A 14,822-nucleotide genomic window follows, 5' to 3' on the forward strand; every position below is an offset into this window, starting at 1 on the left:
AGTTCAGTCGCTCAGTTGCTCAGTCGTGTCCGACTCTTTGTGAACCGATGAATTGCAGCACACCAGGCCTCCCTGTCCGCCACCAACTCCCGGAGTTCACTGAGACTCACGTCCATCGAGTCAGTGATGCCATCCAGCCATCTCATCCTCTGTCATCCCCTTCTCCTCCTGCCCCCAATCCCTCCCAGCATCAGAGTCTTTTCCAATGAGTCAACTCTTCGCATGAGGTGGCCAAAGTACTGGAGTTTCAGCTTTAGCATCAGTCCTTCCAAAGAAATCCCAGGGCTGATGTCCTTCAGAATGGACTGGTTGGATCTCCTTGCAGTCCAAGGGACTCTCAAGAGTCTTCTCCAACACCACAGTTCAAAAGCATCAGTTCTTTGGCATTCAGCTTTCTTCATAGTCCAACTCTCACATCCATACATGACTACTGGAAAAACCATAGCCTTAACTAGATGGACCTTTGTTGGCAAAGTAATGTCTCTGCTTTTCAATATGCTATCTAGGTTGGTCATAATTTCCTTCCAAGGAGTAAGTAAGTGTCTTTTAATTTCATGGCTGCAGTCACCATCTGCAGTGATTTTGGAGCCCAGAAAAATAAAGTCTGACACTGTTTCCACTGTTTCCCCCTCTATTTCCCATGAAGTGATGGGACCCGATGCCATGATCTTCGTTTTCTGAATGTTGAGCTTTAAGTCGACCTTTTCACTCTCTACTTTCACTTTCATCAAGAGGCTTTTTAGTTCCTCTTCACTTTCTACCATAAGGGTGGTGTCATCTGCATATCTGAGGTTATTGATATTTCTCCTGGCAATCTTGATTCCAGCTTGTGCTTCTTCCAGCCCATCTGGATGTACTCTGTATATAAGTACACGTTATTTCTCATGATGTACTCTGCGTATAAGTTAAATAAGCAGGGTAACAATATACAGCCTTAACGTACTCCTTTTCCTATTTGGAACCAGTCTGTTGTTCTATGTCCAGTTCTAACTGTTGCTTCCTGACCTGCATATAGTTTTCTCAAGAGGCAGGTCAGGTGGTCTGGTATTCCCATCTCTTGAAGAATTTTCCGGTTTATTGTGATCCACACAGTCAAAGGCTTTGGCATAGTCAATAAAGCAGAAATAGATGTTTTTCTGGAACTCTTTTGCTTTTTCCATGATCCAGCGGATGTTGGCAATTTGATCTCTGGTTCCTCTGCCTTTTCTAAAACTAGCTTGAACATCTGGAAGTTCACGGTTCATATATCACTGAAGCCTGGCTTGGAGAATTTTTACTAGCGTGTGAGATGAGTGCAATTGTGCAATAGTTTGAGCATTCTTTGGCATTGCCTTTCTTTGGGATTGGAATGAAAACTGACCTTTTCCAGTCCTGTGGCCACTGCTGAGTTTTCCAAATTTGCTGGCATATTGAGTGCAGCACTTTCACAGCATCATCTTTAAGTATTTGAAAGAGCTCCACTGGAATTCCATCACCTGCACCAGCTTTGTTTGTAGTGATGCTTTCTAAGGCCCACTTGACTTCACATTCCAGGATGTCTGGCTGTAGGTGAGTGATCACACCATCTTGATTATCTTGGTCGTGAAGATTTTTTTTGTACAGTTCTTCTGTGTATTCCTGCCATCTCTTTTTAATATCTTCTGCTTCTGTTAGGTCCATACCATTTCTGTCCTTTATCGAGCCCATCTTTTAATGAAATGTTTCCTTGGTATCTCTAATTTTCTTGAAGAGATCTCTAGTCTTTCCCATTCTGTTGTTTTCCTCTATTTCTTTACATTGATTGCTGAGGAAGGCTTTCTTAACTCTTCTTGCTATTCTTTGGAACTCTGCATTTAGATGCTTATATGTTTCCTTTTCTCCTTTGCTTTTCGCTTCTCTTCTTTTCACAGCTATTTGTAAGGCCTCCTCAGACAGCCATTTTGTCTTTTTGCATTTCTTTTCCATGGGGATGGTCTTGATCCCTGTCTCCTGTACAATGTCACGAACCTCATTCCATAGTTAGGCACTCTATCTATCAGATTCAGTCCCTTAAATCTATTTCTCACTCCCACTGTATAATCATAAGGGATTTGATTTAGGTCATACCTGAATGGTCTAGTGGTTTTCCCTACTTTGTTCAATTTAAGTCTGAATTTGGCAATAAGGAGTTCATGATCTGAGCCACAGTCAGGTCCCTGTCTTGTTTTTGCTGACTGTATAGAGCTTCTCCGTCTTAGCCTGCAAAGAATATAATCAGTCTGATTTCGGTGCTGACCATCTGATGATGTCCATGTGTAGAGCCTTCTGTTGTTTTGTTGGAAGAGGGTGTTTGCTATGACCAGTGCGTTCTCTTGGCAAAACTCTATTAGCCTTTGCCCTGCTTCATTCCGTATTCCAAGACCAAATTTGCCTGTTACTCCAGGTATTTCTTGACTTCCTACTTTTGCATTCCAGTCCCCTATAATGAAAAGGACATCTTTTTTGGGTGTTAGTTTTAAAAGGTTGATGTAACTTGGGGGCTATGAATTTGTATTTTTGATAAACATTCTAGATTGATCGAGGATTTTGAGACATAGTACAAAATTAGATAAAGCTTTAATTTTAAGCCAAACATACTTGAATTTGATATCTCTCTGAATTATTATTGTCTGATGAGGCAAATCCACATTTTCTTTACACCTTACTCCTCAAGTTTTTTTTTTTCAGTAACAGCAGTACTAAAGCTACTTTCAGATCATCTTCAGCTTTTTGTTCTTTTTTTTTTTTTTAAGTTTTTCTTGAGATACATCTTCAGTTTTTCATTACTTTTGTTTTCTAACTTTTTTTTGTTTTTTAACTTTTTAGAACTTAGGACATCCTATCCCACCAGTGCCCTATGTTCTGCGAAGTTGTATATCCACAGTGTAATGCTACATGTGTAGAAATCAGTTGCTAACCACATTTTGTCTCTCAAGGTTTTCTCTCAAGTTTCTGCATACACATATTTTTAATGAAATGGTACTGTCTATGTTGCTTACATATAATAGGATGCTCAAGAATTCCTTCGATGTTTAATGGATCTGCTTCATGAAGAATTGAAAGAACAAGTCATGGAAGTAGAAGAGGATCCTCAAACTATAATGACTGAAGAGACCATGGAGGAAGACAAGAGCCAGTCAGATGTAGATTTTCAGTCCTGCGAATCTTGTAGCAGCAGTGATAAAGCTGAAAATGAAAATGGCTCTAGAAGCTTTTCTGAAGATAATAATGAGACAACAATGTTAATTCAGGATGATGAGAACAATTCAGAAATGTCAAAAGATTGGCAAAAAGAGAAGATGTGCAACAAGATTAATAAAGTACATTCTGAAGGAGAATTAGATAAAGATAGAGACTCTGTATCTGAAACAGCTGATTTGAACAACCAGGAAACTGTCAAAGTGCAAATACACAGCAGAGCTTCAGGTGACACTTTTTATAATTTGCAAATGGTAGTGTTCCATTTGTGGACAAAGGGTGCAAGATACGTGTTCAAGATTATGTTTGTAATTTTACTGTTTTCTAAAATAACAATATTTTGTGTGTAGTTTGTGACCTTATAGTTCAGCCATACTAATTTAAAGAAGTAAGGAGGGGCTTTCCCTGGGAGCCCAGTGGTTAAGACTGTGCTTCCACTACAGGGAGTATAGGTTCTATCCGTATTCGGGGATCTGAGATCCCACGTGCTGTGTGGTACAGCCAAAGAAAAAGAGGGAATTAAATAGATGTTACTTTTGCGCTTTCTAGTTTAACTAGTAGCTACTGCTGCTGCTAAGCTGCTTCAATCGTGTCTAACTCTGCGACCCCATAGACAGCAGCCCACAAGGCTCCCCCGTCCCTGGGATTCTCCAGGCAAGAACACTGGAGTGGTCTAACTAGTAGAGTTTAGTAATATTGGCATGTGAGTATTAAGTTAGTGTCATTTAAAGCAGATTTGTAAAAGAGCAAAATAATCCAAATTATAGACTATTAGATTTAGATTGCTGTCATTTGAGTCATGTCAGTTACAAAATATTTAGTGTATGCTTGGCATAGGAGTTTAATGTATTATAATGAACTCTGTTATGAGAGATTATACCACCGTCCTGGTCACTGTTCTTTTGAGAAAGAGCAAGTGGCCAAATGAAAGACAGTTGAGTTGTTTTGCATTTTACATTTATTTTTTCTTGGGTTAACTTGTCTTAGCTTAATGTGGTCTTTAATTCTCCAAACCACAGAAAATCAAACCGTTAGAGGTTCAGATTCTCTGATCTTAAAATAAATGGCAGACAAGGAACATAAAAACTTTTATCTTCTATAATTACTGAATAGTGGGCAGTACTGAATTTACTAAGGTTTTTGAATGAACCCAACTTTTTTCTGGAGAAGAAGGATATTTCCTTAACCACAGGAATACTCGTGGTTCAGTGCGTTAATATTGTGCAGTAATACTTGTGTGCAGTGCATAAATGCCTTCTAGTCAAGAAAACCTGTCAGGCCCCTTGATTATACTGACATAATGTTTAGACGTTTAGATGTGGTTAGAAGTTGTTTAATCATTAGTTATGTAAAATTTCAGTATTGAAAGACTTAGCAGTCTGCTATCTAACCTTTCCTCATAAAAAAACCTAATTAAGTGACCTACTAGTTCTTTATTGTTCCATAACAAGTCTATTCTTACAGTTAGTAACTAATTGATGACCTAGATCAGGGATCTGAGCTTTTACATTTTCTGATTGAAAAATGTGACAAAGACGATAAGTGAAGAGAAGGGAAGTCGCTCAGTCGTGTCTGACTCTTTGCGACCCCATGGACAATAGCCTACCAGACTCTGCCGTCCATGCGATTCTCCAGGCAAGAGTACTGGAGTGGGCTGCCATTTCCTTCTCCAGGGGATCTTCTCAACCCAGGAATCAAACCCTGGTCTCCTGCATTGCAGACAGACGCTTTACCGTCTGAGCCACCAGGGAAGCCCAAAATATGTAACATCTGGTCTTTTGTAGGGATCATTTGCTAATCTCTGATCTTCCCTGACCTAGATTGTATTAACTTTATTCCCTTCTAAAAGGCCTAGAGTGAGTCTCCTCCTCTCCTCCTATTTTCTTCCCCTAGTATTATCAGTCTACTTTTAGTCATGGTTGAGATAGTAATGAGAAATGCTTCTGTGAAAGTCATAAAAGTCATTTCTTGTGCATTATCTGGAAAAATCTCTGAAATCATTGTTTCAGCGTCTTTTATGTACACTTCTCTTTTCTTCACTCAAATGCTTTTCTAGCAGTCTCTCGCCATGAAACTATGTTATATACTAGGAATCCAACAGCAAATCAAGATAGCTCTCATAGAGCTTATATTTTCTTTATTCATAATTTAATGCTCAAAAAATGATGTTTTTTTCTGACAGAGGGTTTTATTTCCTTTTATTACAGTAAGAATAAAATAATTTATAATTATTTCATGCCCAAATTTCTTCCTGGATTTTGGTTACTATGTTAGTTTGGGAAGATAATCTCTTTTTCTCCCATATGGTTTTAAAGCTTTCAAAAACTGCCCCAATTTGCTTTAGTTTTTTAAATACTAAATTAGGACAAATACAGTCCTCTTCCGCTTTATATTTCCACTGCACACTTTCTGTATTGCCTACAACAGTAATGTGTTATCAACATTAATAATAACATTAACAGTAATTAATGCTTACTCACTTAGCAAGCATAATGTCTGTTGAGTATTTCACCTGACATTTATTAATGTGAATTGTGTTCAAAATCTCAAATGAAAAAAACTTTCTTTGACAGGTGGAATAATTTTACTATTTAAGGTAATAATACAAATTTTAAATATTACAGAATATATTACTGATGTCCATTTGAATGACCTGTCTACACCACAGATCCTCCCATCAAATGAAGGTGTTAATCCAAGATTATCAGCAAGCCCTCCTAAATCAGGCAATTTGTGGCCAGGATTGCCACCCACACACAAAAAAGGTAGAAGTTTCAGTTACTCAGGTTTCTTTGCTTTGATAGTTTAAAGTGTTAATTATGAAATATTATTCAGGCTTTTTAAAATTGACAGCATCATTTTATACAGCCATGATTTAAAATATTTTTGTGTGTGTGGCACAAATTTATGTATGACAGAGTTGACTCTTTTGGCATAGGGTTCTGAGTTTCAGCGCATGCATAGATTGTTAGGACCCCCACCACAAACACAGTGTAGAACAGTTCCAGCTCCCCAGAGAAGTCCCTCATAGTACTGTTCCATCCATCGTACTGTTCCGTTCCCTCCCAAGGCCCCAGCCTATCTGTTCTCTATTCCTACTGTTTTTCCTTTTCCAGAATGTCATATACATGTAATCATAAAGCACATAGTCTTTTGAAATAGGCTGCTTTCACTTAGCTTAATGCATTTGAGATACAGTCACATTACATGTCTGAATAGTTCTTTTTTATTACTTAGTATTTCATTGTGTGACTGAACTCAGTGAGTATACTCACTGAAGGATATTTGAGTTTGTTTCCAGTTTTTGGCAGTTAAATAAATATTTATGTACTAGTTTCTGTATGAACATAAATTGTCACTTGTTCAGGGTAAACACCTGGATGTGGGATGATTGGGTTTTATGTTTTATGCTTAATGTTGCGTGAAGTTAAAGAGTCTTTATGACTTTGTGTTAGAATTATTTAAAGACATCAAAGACATAAAAAGCATGATCCATAAATGAAAAAAAATTAAAATCTTTCTTGGCAAATTATTAAGAGAATGAAAAGATTGGGAGAAAATATTTGTAAACCACATAGCTGACAGAGGACTTGTGTCTAGAATATATAAAGAACTCTCAAAAACTTAATAGAATCCTTTCTTCAAATAAAGCCTTACTTGGAAGCAACAACAAATAAGTAAAAGCATAACTGTTCTGGTTGAAGTCAAGATGGGGAGACTGAACCCTTTCTATTTCGTCACAGTTTCTTTTTGAGGATTTTTGGTCGTTTTTTGTGTTTTCTTTAGGTAGTGCTTTTGAATGGTATTTTGACAGATTTTTTCAGCAGAGTAATTTTGCTGTTAATAGTTTCAGAAAAAATGTAAAGAAACTATTTTGATTTCTAAAAGAAAAAATTCTTCTATACTTGTTTTTCAATCCTAGTTCAATCTGCATTATCTCCAAAGAGAAAAAAACAGCACAAGAAATACCGAAGTGTTATTTCAGACATATTTGATGGAACAATCATTAGTTCAGTTCAGTGTCTGACTTGTGACAGGGTGAGTATGTGAGAATTATAATACACAGGAAATTTCTTTCAAATGCTTTAAAAAAAACTGACTATGGTATGAGAAGTTTTAATTCCTTCTCTTTGCTATTGATGATTATACTTGTATTTCAGGTGTTTGCATAAGTATAAATTGATTCTAAGACTAGAACTTGTTTTTTGGAAGTAATAGCAGCATACTTTTTTAAGGATGGGTCTTGACTTGTCATTGAACAGGCATGCATTAGCAGGAAGAATTAACTCAGTTCTTCATCTCTGGTCACAAATAAAGGAGATATGTTGCTCAGCAACCAGAATTTGAAACACATACATATTCTCCCAAGGCTGATGAAATTAGCAGGAAACAGTTGTTACTGACTTGTACAAGGCTATGAATGTATCATCTCACTTGGTTATATGGTTTGTAAATATTTTCTCATGTTAAGATTGGATTCAGATAATAAAAGTAGTATCAGGTTTATACAGAAGATACGTAAATTAATATCATCATGAGATTTTTAATAATACCTCTAAATTCCTGAACTTCATAGAGGTTTTAAGAATGGTTTTACTTCGGTATAGTGATGAATATAATTAAAATAAATGTAAAATGACATATCTCAAAAAAGAAATAACCCAAAGAAAGTTTTCTGTTATTGTGTTAGAATTAAGTCAAGTCTAAGGGTTTTCAATAGTCTATTTTAATGTATCAGTTATTTAAATAGAAATATCCTGAAATGTTTTCAGCTGTTTAGGTTTTGCATCTTGTTTTTTAAACTACATTTAATAACTATCACTAGAGGTCATTTCCAAAAATAAATGCAGTAGTGATAAACAGTTTGAACCTCAAGCTACAGTGGCTGGGTGTGAGGTACTTCTGTTTACCACTGTGTTCTCAGCTAATGGGGATGTTGGTAGTTATGGTTTATGTGAAGATAAAATTTAGAACAGTTCCCGGTGCAAAGCAGTTTTGCTTTAGTTGTTACTTTTGCTTTATTACTATAAAAAACAGTTTGGTGTTTGGGTTTTTTCCTTATTATAATTTGCTTGGATCTTTGCCGTCTAAAATCTGTCCTCAGGTGTTTGTGCTGGATTATTTTCATCCCATTCTTAAAACACAAAACAATTTTAGGTGTCTGTAACCCTCGAGACCTTTCAAGATCTGTCCTTGCCAATTCCTGGCAAGGAAGACCTTGCTAAACTGCATTCGTCAAGTCATCCAACATCTATAGTCAAAGCAGGATCATGTGGCGAAGCATATGCTCCACAAGGGTGGATAGCTTTTTTCATGGAGTATGTGAAGAGGTATGTGTGTATTTTCTTTGTTATTGGTTCATTGTTAAAGCTGCTGTTTCTGCTGTACTGGCAGAACATTTCCTTTCTTTTTTCTGTCAATGATGTTTCAGGTTTGTTGTCTCATGTGTCCCTAGCTGGTTTTGGGGTCCAGTAGTAACCTTGCAAGATTGTCTTGCTGCCTTCTTTGCCAGAGATGAACTAAAAGGTAAGAAATACAAAATAGTTTTCATCTGTGGCTAAACTGTTGTGAGTGAGCTAAAAGATTAGTAGGACTAAATATGAAATGTATTCATAAAAGCTAAATTTTGAGGCAGCTTAAATAGTGCTTGCCCATATTGCCACAGTGCCAGCATCTATCATGACGACATAAATACTATAAGTAATATCCTGAAATAACTGATACAAACTCCTGTAGTACTAGACAATAGTAGTACTACACTAGTACTAGTACTAGTACACTAGACAAATAGATATTTGAAGTTAAATCTGCTCTGAGATTGAAAAAAGAGAAAATTCAGCCAGTATAAAAGACTGTGTATCTGAATTAGTCTGAATTTCTAAGTAATATTTAAATCTAATCCTTCACTATTTTGGGGTGCCAGCACCTTGCTTCAGCATACAATAGGCAGTCTGAATTTTGTTGAGTGAATAAGTGGGCACAGTGTTATTTGAGATGGGCCTTCTGGGTTGAAAACAAGAGGGTGTTGTAGACAAGGTTAATATGCTGACTTGAGCAGAGACTGAAAAATGCATTACTGTTCTACGGGATCAGCGTGAGAAACTCAAAGAAGTGCAAAACCAAAAGAAAATAGCTTGCTTTTAGTTGGAGAGGAATAACCAGGTCTGTTCTATCCTCAGGTGACAATATGTACAGTTGTGAAAAATGCAAAAAGTAAGTGTCATTGGCAGTGCTTTTAATTGCATGCTTTGTATTTTAAATGATATTTTTCTTGGTTATTTGAATTGGACATGTGAGATTTGTCCTAGTAAAAATGAAGAAACCTATTCTGTAAAACAAATTCAAGGTTAAAAATTTAACAAATTTAATAGGCTTAGCTAATATGTGATAGTGTATTTTGAGATAAGGTAAGTATGTCATTTTGCAAAAAAGCATTTTCCATATATATTACAGACATATACTAGGATATATAACATGCATTTTTATTACCTAGGTTAATTCTGCCATCATAAATAATGCAGTATTCTCTTCTGGTTTCTCACCATAACAGGCTAGATTTAAGAAGTGAAAGTGATTATAAAGTGCATAGTTTCAAGTCTATGTAAAATTCAGAAAGGTTATACTGTCTGTAATGTTACCTGCTATATGAGGGCCAAATAAAAAAGATAAGAAAAGTATGGATTTGAGGAGGGAGGAAAGCTCAAGAGGGAAGGGATGTATTTAAATCATGACTCATTCAAGTTGTATGGCAGAAACCAGGACAACATTAAAAAATAAGTAAAATATGAACAATAAAAAGCATCATACTATTTAAAAAACAAAAAGAATGATTTTGTTTCTTTATACTAGCTACCTTTTTCTATCTTGTGATAAATTTAGGCTTTTAAGTCTTCTTGGTGATGAGTTAGAAAAGAAAAATGAATTGAAAGCAAATACGTTTGAGGTAGAATGAACTAGAAAGTTTTTCTGAATCTCTCTAATAGAAAAATAAAGATCTCCTAATAAGATACAAAATCTTCATAATGCAAACTTCTGGCTTTTGTCAAAAATCCAGGGAAATGTTGATCTACAGCTATTTGTCTTCATGACAAAAAGGTAAAGTGTACTGTTTGGTCAGTAAGGAAGAAAAGCTGCCTGTACTTTCTAGAAAAAAGTACACTTCTAGTGAATTGGAAAGTATTTATTATCAGTTTGTCCTGGAAGCCACAGTTGATAGCTGAAGACAGAGTTGGCCCAGAGGGGGAATCTTTCTTGGGAAAACAGTGCCAGCTAAAAAAAAAAGGTAATAGTGAAGGTGAAAAAGAACTTGCATCCACCCCAGAATCCAGAATCCAAAGTAGAGATCTGTCAGTGAAAGTGAAGTCGCTCTGTCGTGTCCGACTCGCTGCGACCCCGTGGACTGTAGCCCACCAGGCTCCTCAGTCCATGGGATTCTCCACGCAAGAATACTGGAGTGGGTTTCCATTTCCTTCTCCAGGGGATCTTCCTGACCAAGGGATCAAACGTGGGTCTCCCACATTTCAGGCAGACGCTTTAACCTCTGAGCCACCAGGGAAGCCCTGAGATCTGTCAGGTATATGTTAATATTGATTATTGGGAATTCTCTGGCACTCTAGTAGTTAGGACTCTGTGCTTTCACTGCCAAGGGCCCATGTTTGATCCCTGATTGGGAAACTAAGATCCTACCAGCCATGTGATATGGCCAAAAAAAAATTTGATTATTAATAATAACCATTCTTTATCTCGTTATTAATTTCCACATTTAGGGGTAAAGATTGTAGGGACTTCCCTGGTGATCAAGTGGCTGAGACTCCATGTTCCCAATGGAGGGGGCCTATTAATAAAAGATTCCACATGCTGCAACCAAAACCTGGTGTAACCAAGTAAATAGATACATTTTTATAAAAAAAGAAAAAGAATAAAGGCTATATAATATATTGACCTGACTAACCAGTTCTATAAAACTAGGATTTTATTTTACCTAGTTTCAGTTGATACATGAATGTTCTAAAGGCATAGCCAGACCACAGAAAGTAGATTTTTCATCAAAGAACTACATAACTCTGAAGTTTTATCTTAATTTAAATAATTTTTTACAGAAAGTGATTCCAGTGTTTTATTAGTATGTTTTTAATTGGTAGCATATAATTCAGTAGTAAGCGTTTTTAGTTTGATACCTTTGTCTCTGCATTTTCTAAAAGATTTGCTGTATGTTTGAAAATACTAAAGGTTTTGTAGATTTGTATGGGAAACAGTTTTATTAAAATTGATTTTCCCTTTTTACCCTTAGGTTGAGAAATGGAGTAAAGTTTTGTAAAGTACAAAAGTTTCCTGAGGTATGGGCTTTATGACAATTCATTTTATTTTATGTGGTAGGTAAAGCTTTAATGAAACACAGTGCAGTGAATTGTTTAGCATTTGTTGAAGAGTGAAGTGGTCAGTCGCTATGTGTACCCATTATGATTATCCATTTTTAAAATACTGGATTGCATATCAAGTAAGTGCCCCTAGCAGTAAATAAAACTATGTTAAACACAGTTTAATCAGACATTGTAGGTTCTTGCAGGTATAAAGTGTAAAATTGGAAAAACCAGTAGCTATGGACTTAGGAAGTACCACATTTCATAATTTCCACATTTTAACATCTCTGGAATCAGGTTATCAGAATTGGATGATTATGTTTAATCTTGACAATAAGTGTATTTAATAGACTCCTTTGTCTAGAACAAGAAATTTTGAAATAATCCTACCTTTCTCTTTTAAAAAGATTTTGTGCATCCATCTTAAAAGATTCAGACATGAACTGATGTTTTCCACCAAAATCAGTACCCATGTTTCATTTCCACTGGAAGGCCTGGATCTTCAACCATTTCTTGCTAAAGATAGTCCGGTGCAAATTGTTACCTATGATCTTCTGTCAGTCATTTGTCACCATGGAACTGCAAGTAGTAAGTATCCAAGTTTGACATATGATTTTACATTAAAAAAAGAAACATCTGAATTGATCTCTTAAACAAGGCCTGATTGAACAAAAAAAAAGTGTAAAAGTAGATTTTTATTAATTATTTTATTTTGGTTTTTAAAAACGTCAGAAATTTTAGGAATTTGAATAATTTTACTCTCATGTTTAAAATAGTAAAAATACATTTTGTGTTAAGATAAATAGTAAGGATTTTAACATGATTATTTTTACACTGGTTTTTTTAAGATTGCATTCTTTGTTACGATTTTCATTTCCTCCAGTAATGGTGGTAAGGGTACCTACTGGGAAAAATAGGGTAGTTCTTGCTATATCTCTGCTAGGTAGGAACTGAGGCTACAAAACTAGTTTTATCTTCCATTCTTGTGTTAATTTTGTATCACTGAAATAATTTAAATTTTCTCTGCCTAAATTCAGGTGGACACTATATTGCCTACTGCCGAAACAATTTAAATAATCTCTGGTATGAATTTGACGACCAGAGTGTCACTGAAGTTTCAGAGTCTACTGTACAAAATGCAGAAGCTTATGTTCTCTTCTACAGGTGAGGTAATAACTCATGAGTAGGCTGTTTTGACAAAGATGACAAAGCGTCTCATGTTAAGGTCAATAGTGACTTCTAAGACTTTCAAAGTGGATTGCTGAGTAAAGATTAGAAATTATTTTACTCTCATTATGTGAGTAAAAGTGAAAGTTTGTGTGTAGAATGATCTTTTGTTAAGAAAATGTTAAATCATTTAGTTGAGGGGCAAAGGGCTATATTTTGTTTTAGAAACATTTGTTTTACTTTTAAAAATTAGGCACTGATAGTAGGAACTAAATACCAAATTTTCTCCTAACATAGCCAATAAAGGAGGTATTAATATAAAATACTTTATAGTGTCCTCTAAAAGATTGTACAAGCTACTGTCTTGTTAGCAATCATTTGAATGTCTGTTTTCTAACAGTAGTTATGTGGATACATTAGTTATCACCTAGATATGACCCCTAGGGTTATAATGCAGTGGGGAAAGCAGGGAGCAAAGTACAATATATTTCTTATGAATAATTTTCAAGACCTAATAAGATTCACAGCACAGTCCACCTTCCATGTTGCATGGGTTTTGCATCTGAGGATTCAACCAACGGCAGATAAGAAATATTGGGGAGGGAAAGATTCCAGAAAGTTCCAAAAAGCAAAACTTGAAATTGCTCACCAGTAACTATCTAGCTACCATTTATGCCCTATATACTAATGTTTGCATAGCATTTACATTGTATTAGGTATTGTTTAATCTAGAAGTAATTTAATGTATATGAGAGGATATGCACAGGTTAGATGCAAATGCTACACCATTTTATATAAGGCTTTGGTATCTGCAGGGTTCCTGGAACCAGTCCCCCATGGACATGGAGGGATAACTCTATCAGTGTGTATGCAAAGTCTAATAAGGAAGTGGAAAAATCCACTTTACTAGTCTAATGGAGTAAAATGCTTATTGAATATAATGAATTACTGTCCTTAATAGGAAGAGCAGTGAAGAAGCACAAAAAGAGAGGCGAAGAATATCAAATTTGTTGAACATAATGGAACCAAGTCTCCTTCAGTTTTATATTTCTCGACAGTGGCTAAATAAATTTAAGACCTTTGCTGAACCTGGCCCTATTTCAAATAATGATTTTCTCTGTATTCATGGAGGTAAGAAACTCTAATGAAAAGTAGTAGTAGGAATTTTCTATTAAATAATTTACAAATAAGACAAGAGCCAAGGACTTTCCTCTTCCATTTATTTTCCATTTCCCATCTGCATTCCAACTTAAATGTGTTTAATTTACTATGGTCTCAGAAATTAGTTTTTTTCTTATAAGTATGGGTAATCTATAGCCTCTTCATAGAATAGATATTAATATTTATTGGGTACCATTTCCAAATGCTGTTCTAGAGTCTAAAAATACCAGAAACACTGTTTCTGTTCTCAAAGCTCCAGTTTCATAGTAAAGACAGATGCATAAACACCCAATTAAGGTACAGGGAGCACTTCTATTGCTCATCATTTTTCTCAGCTGACAGACATCCAGCTCCAACTGTATCCATGGCTCTTATCCCTTTTGTCTAAATGAATAGCTGGCTCTTTTCCTAACCAAAAAAATGTACTTGAAATTTAACAACAACAACAAAAACCTCATGCAGTTATTTGCTAAATATAACTTCTCCCTTTGTGACTGACTGTGTTACTGCTTGTTCCCATGACAAATAATACCTTAGTGTGACACTTTTAATTAAATTTCATGGTCGAAGACTTGTTATTCTCATTTATTATTTTTGCAGCGAAACCTCAAGAAATAGTAGAAATGTCCTGTATTGGATTTAGAAATCTAAACTTTGAAAATATTTCTGTATGTGAATTTTTCTCTTATTACTTTCTCCCACTTGAGCTATTAACTTAAGTCTCTTCCTGTTCAGAATCTCCCTATAATCCTTTTATGGCATTTATCTGTGCCTGCCTTTTGGTTATTCATGTAAATTCTAAATGTCTTCTTCTGGCTTATTAGCTCCATGAAGAAAAGATTGTCTCTGGTTTATCTCTGGTTTGCCCCAATACATAGTCATGGCTTAGTAAAGATTTATGTAAGTTAAATACCTGAACATCTTGGTTAACTTACTCTA

The 14,822-nt window shown here is 35.6% G+C and overlaps 1 protein-coding gene across 5 annotated transcripts in view; it reads left to right on the plus strand.

Annotated features, from left to right (window-relative positions):
- USP33 (ubiquitin specific peptidase 33) overlaps positions 1 to 14,822 on the plus strand; it is a 59,274-nt gene that overhangs the window by 33,722 nt on the left and 10,730 nt on the right. For 3 of the 5 annotated variants that reach the window (NM_001101139.2, XM_059884653.1, XM_005204396.5), the window contains 10 exon segments: positions 3,006 to 3,423; positions 5,820 to 5,960; positions 7,118 to 7,233; positions 8,353 to 8,525; positions 8,627 to 8,721; positions 9,375 to 9,408; positions 11,486 to 11,531; positions 11,963 to 12,143; positions 12,593 to 12,719; positions 13,684 to 13,853. In NM_001101139.2, the coding sequence (NP_001094609.1) occupies positions 3,006 to 3,423; positions 5,820 to 5,960; positions 7,118 to 7,233; positions 8,353 to 8,525; positions 8,627 to 8,721; positions 9,375 to 9,408; positions 11,486 to 11,531; positions 11,963 to 12,143; positions 12,593 to 12,719; positions 13,684 to 13,853 (1,501 nt within the window). 5 annotated transcript variants of the gene reach the window in all.

This window comes from Bos taurus, chromosome 3, assembly GCF_002263795.3.
Source record: "Bos taurus isolate L1 Dominette 01449 registration number 42190680 breed Hereford chromosome 3, ARS-UCD2.0, whole genome shotgun sequence".
NCBI lineage: Eukaryota > Metazoa > Chordata > Mammalia > Artiodactyla > Bovidae > Bos > Bos taurus.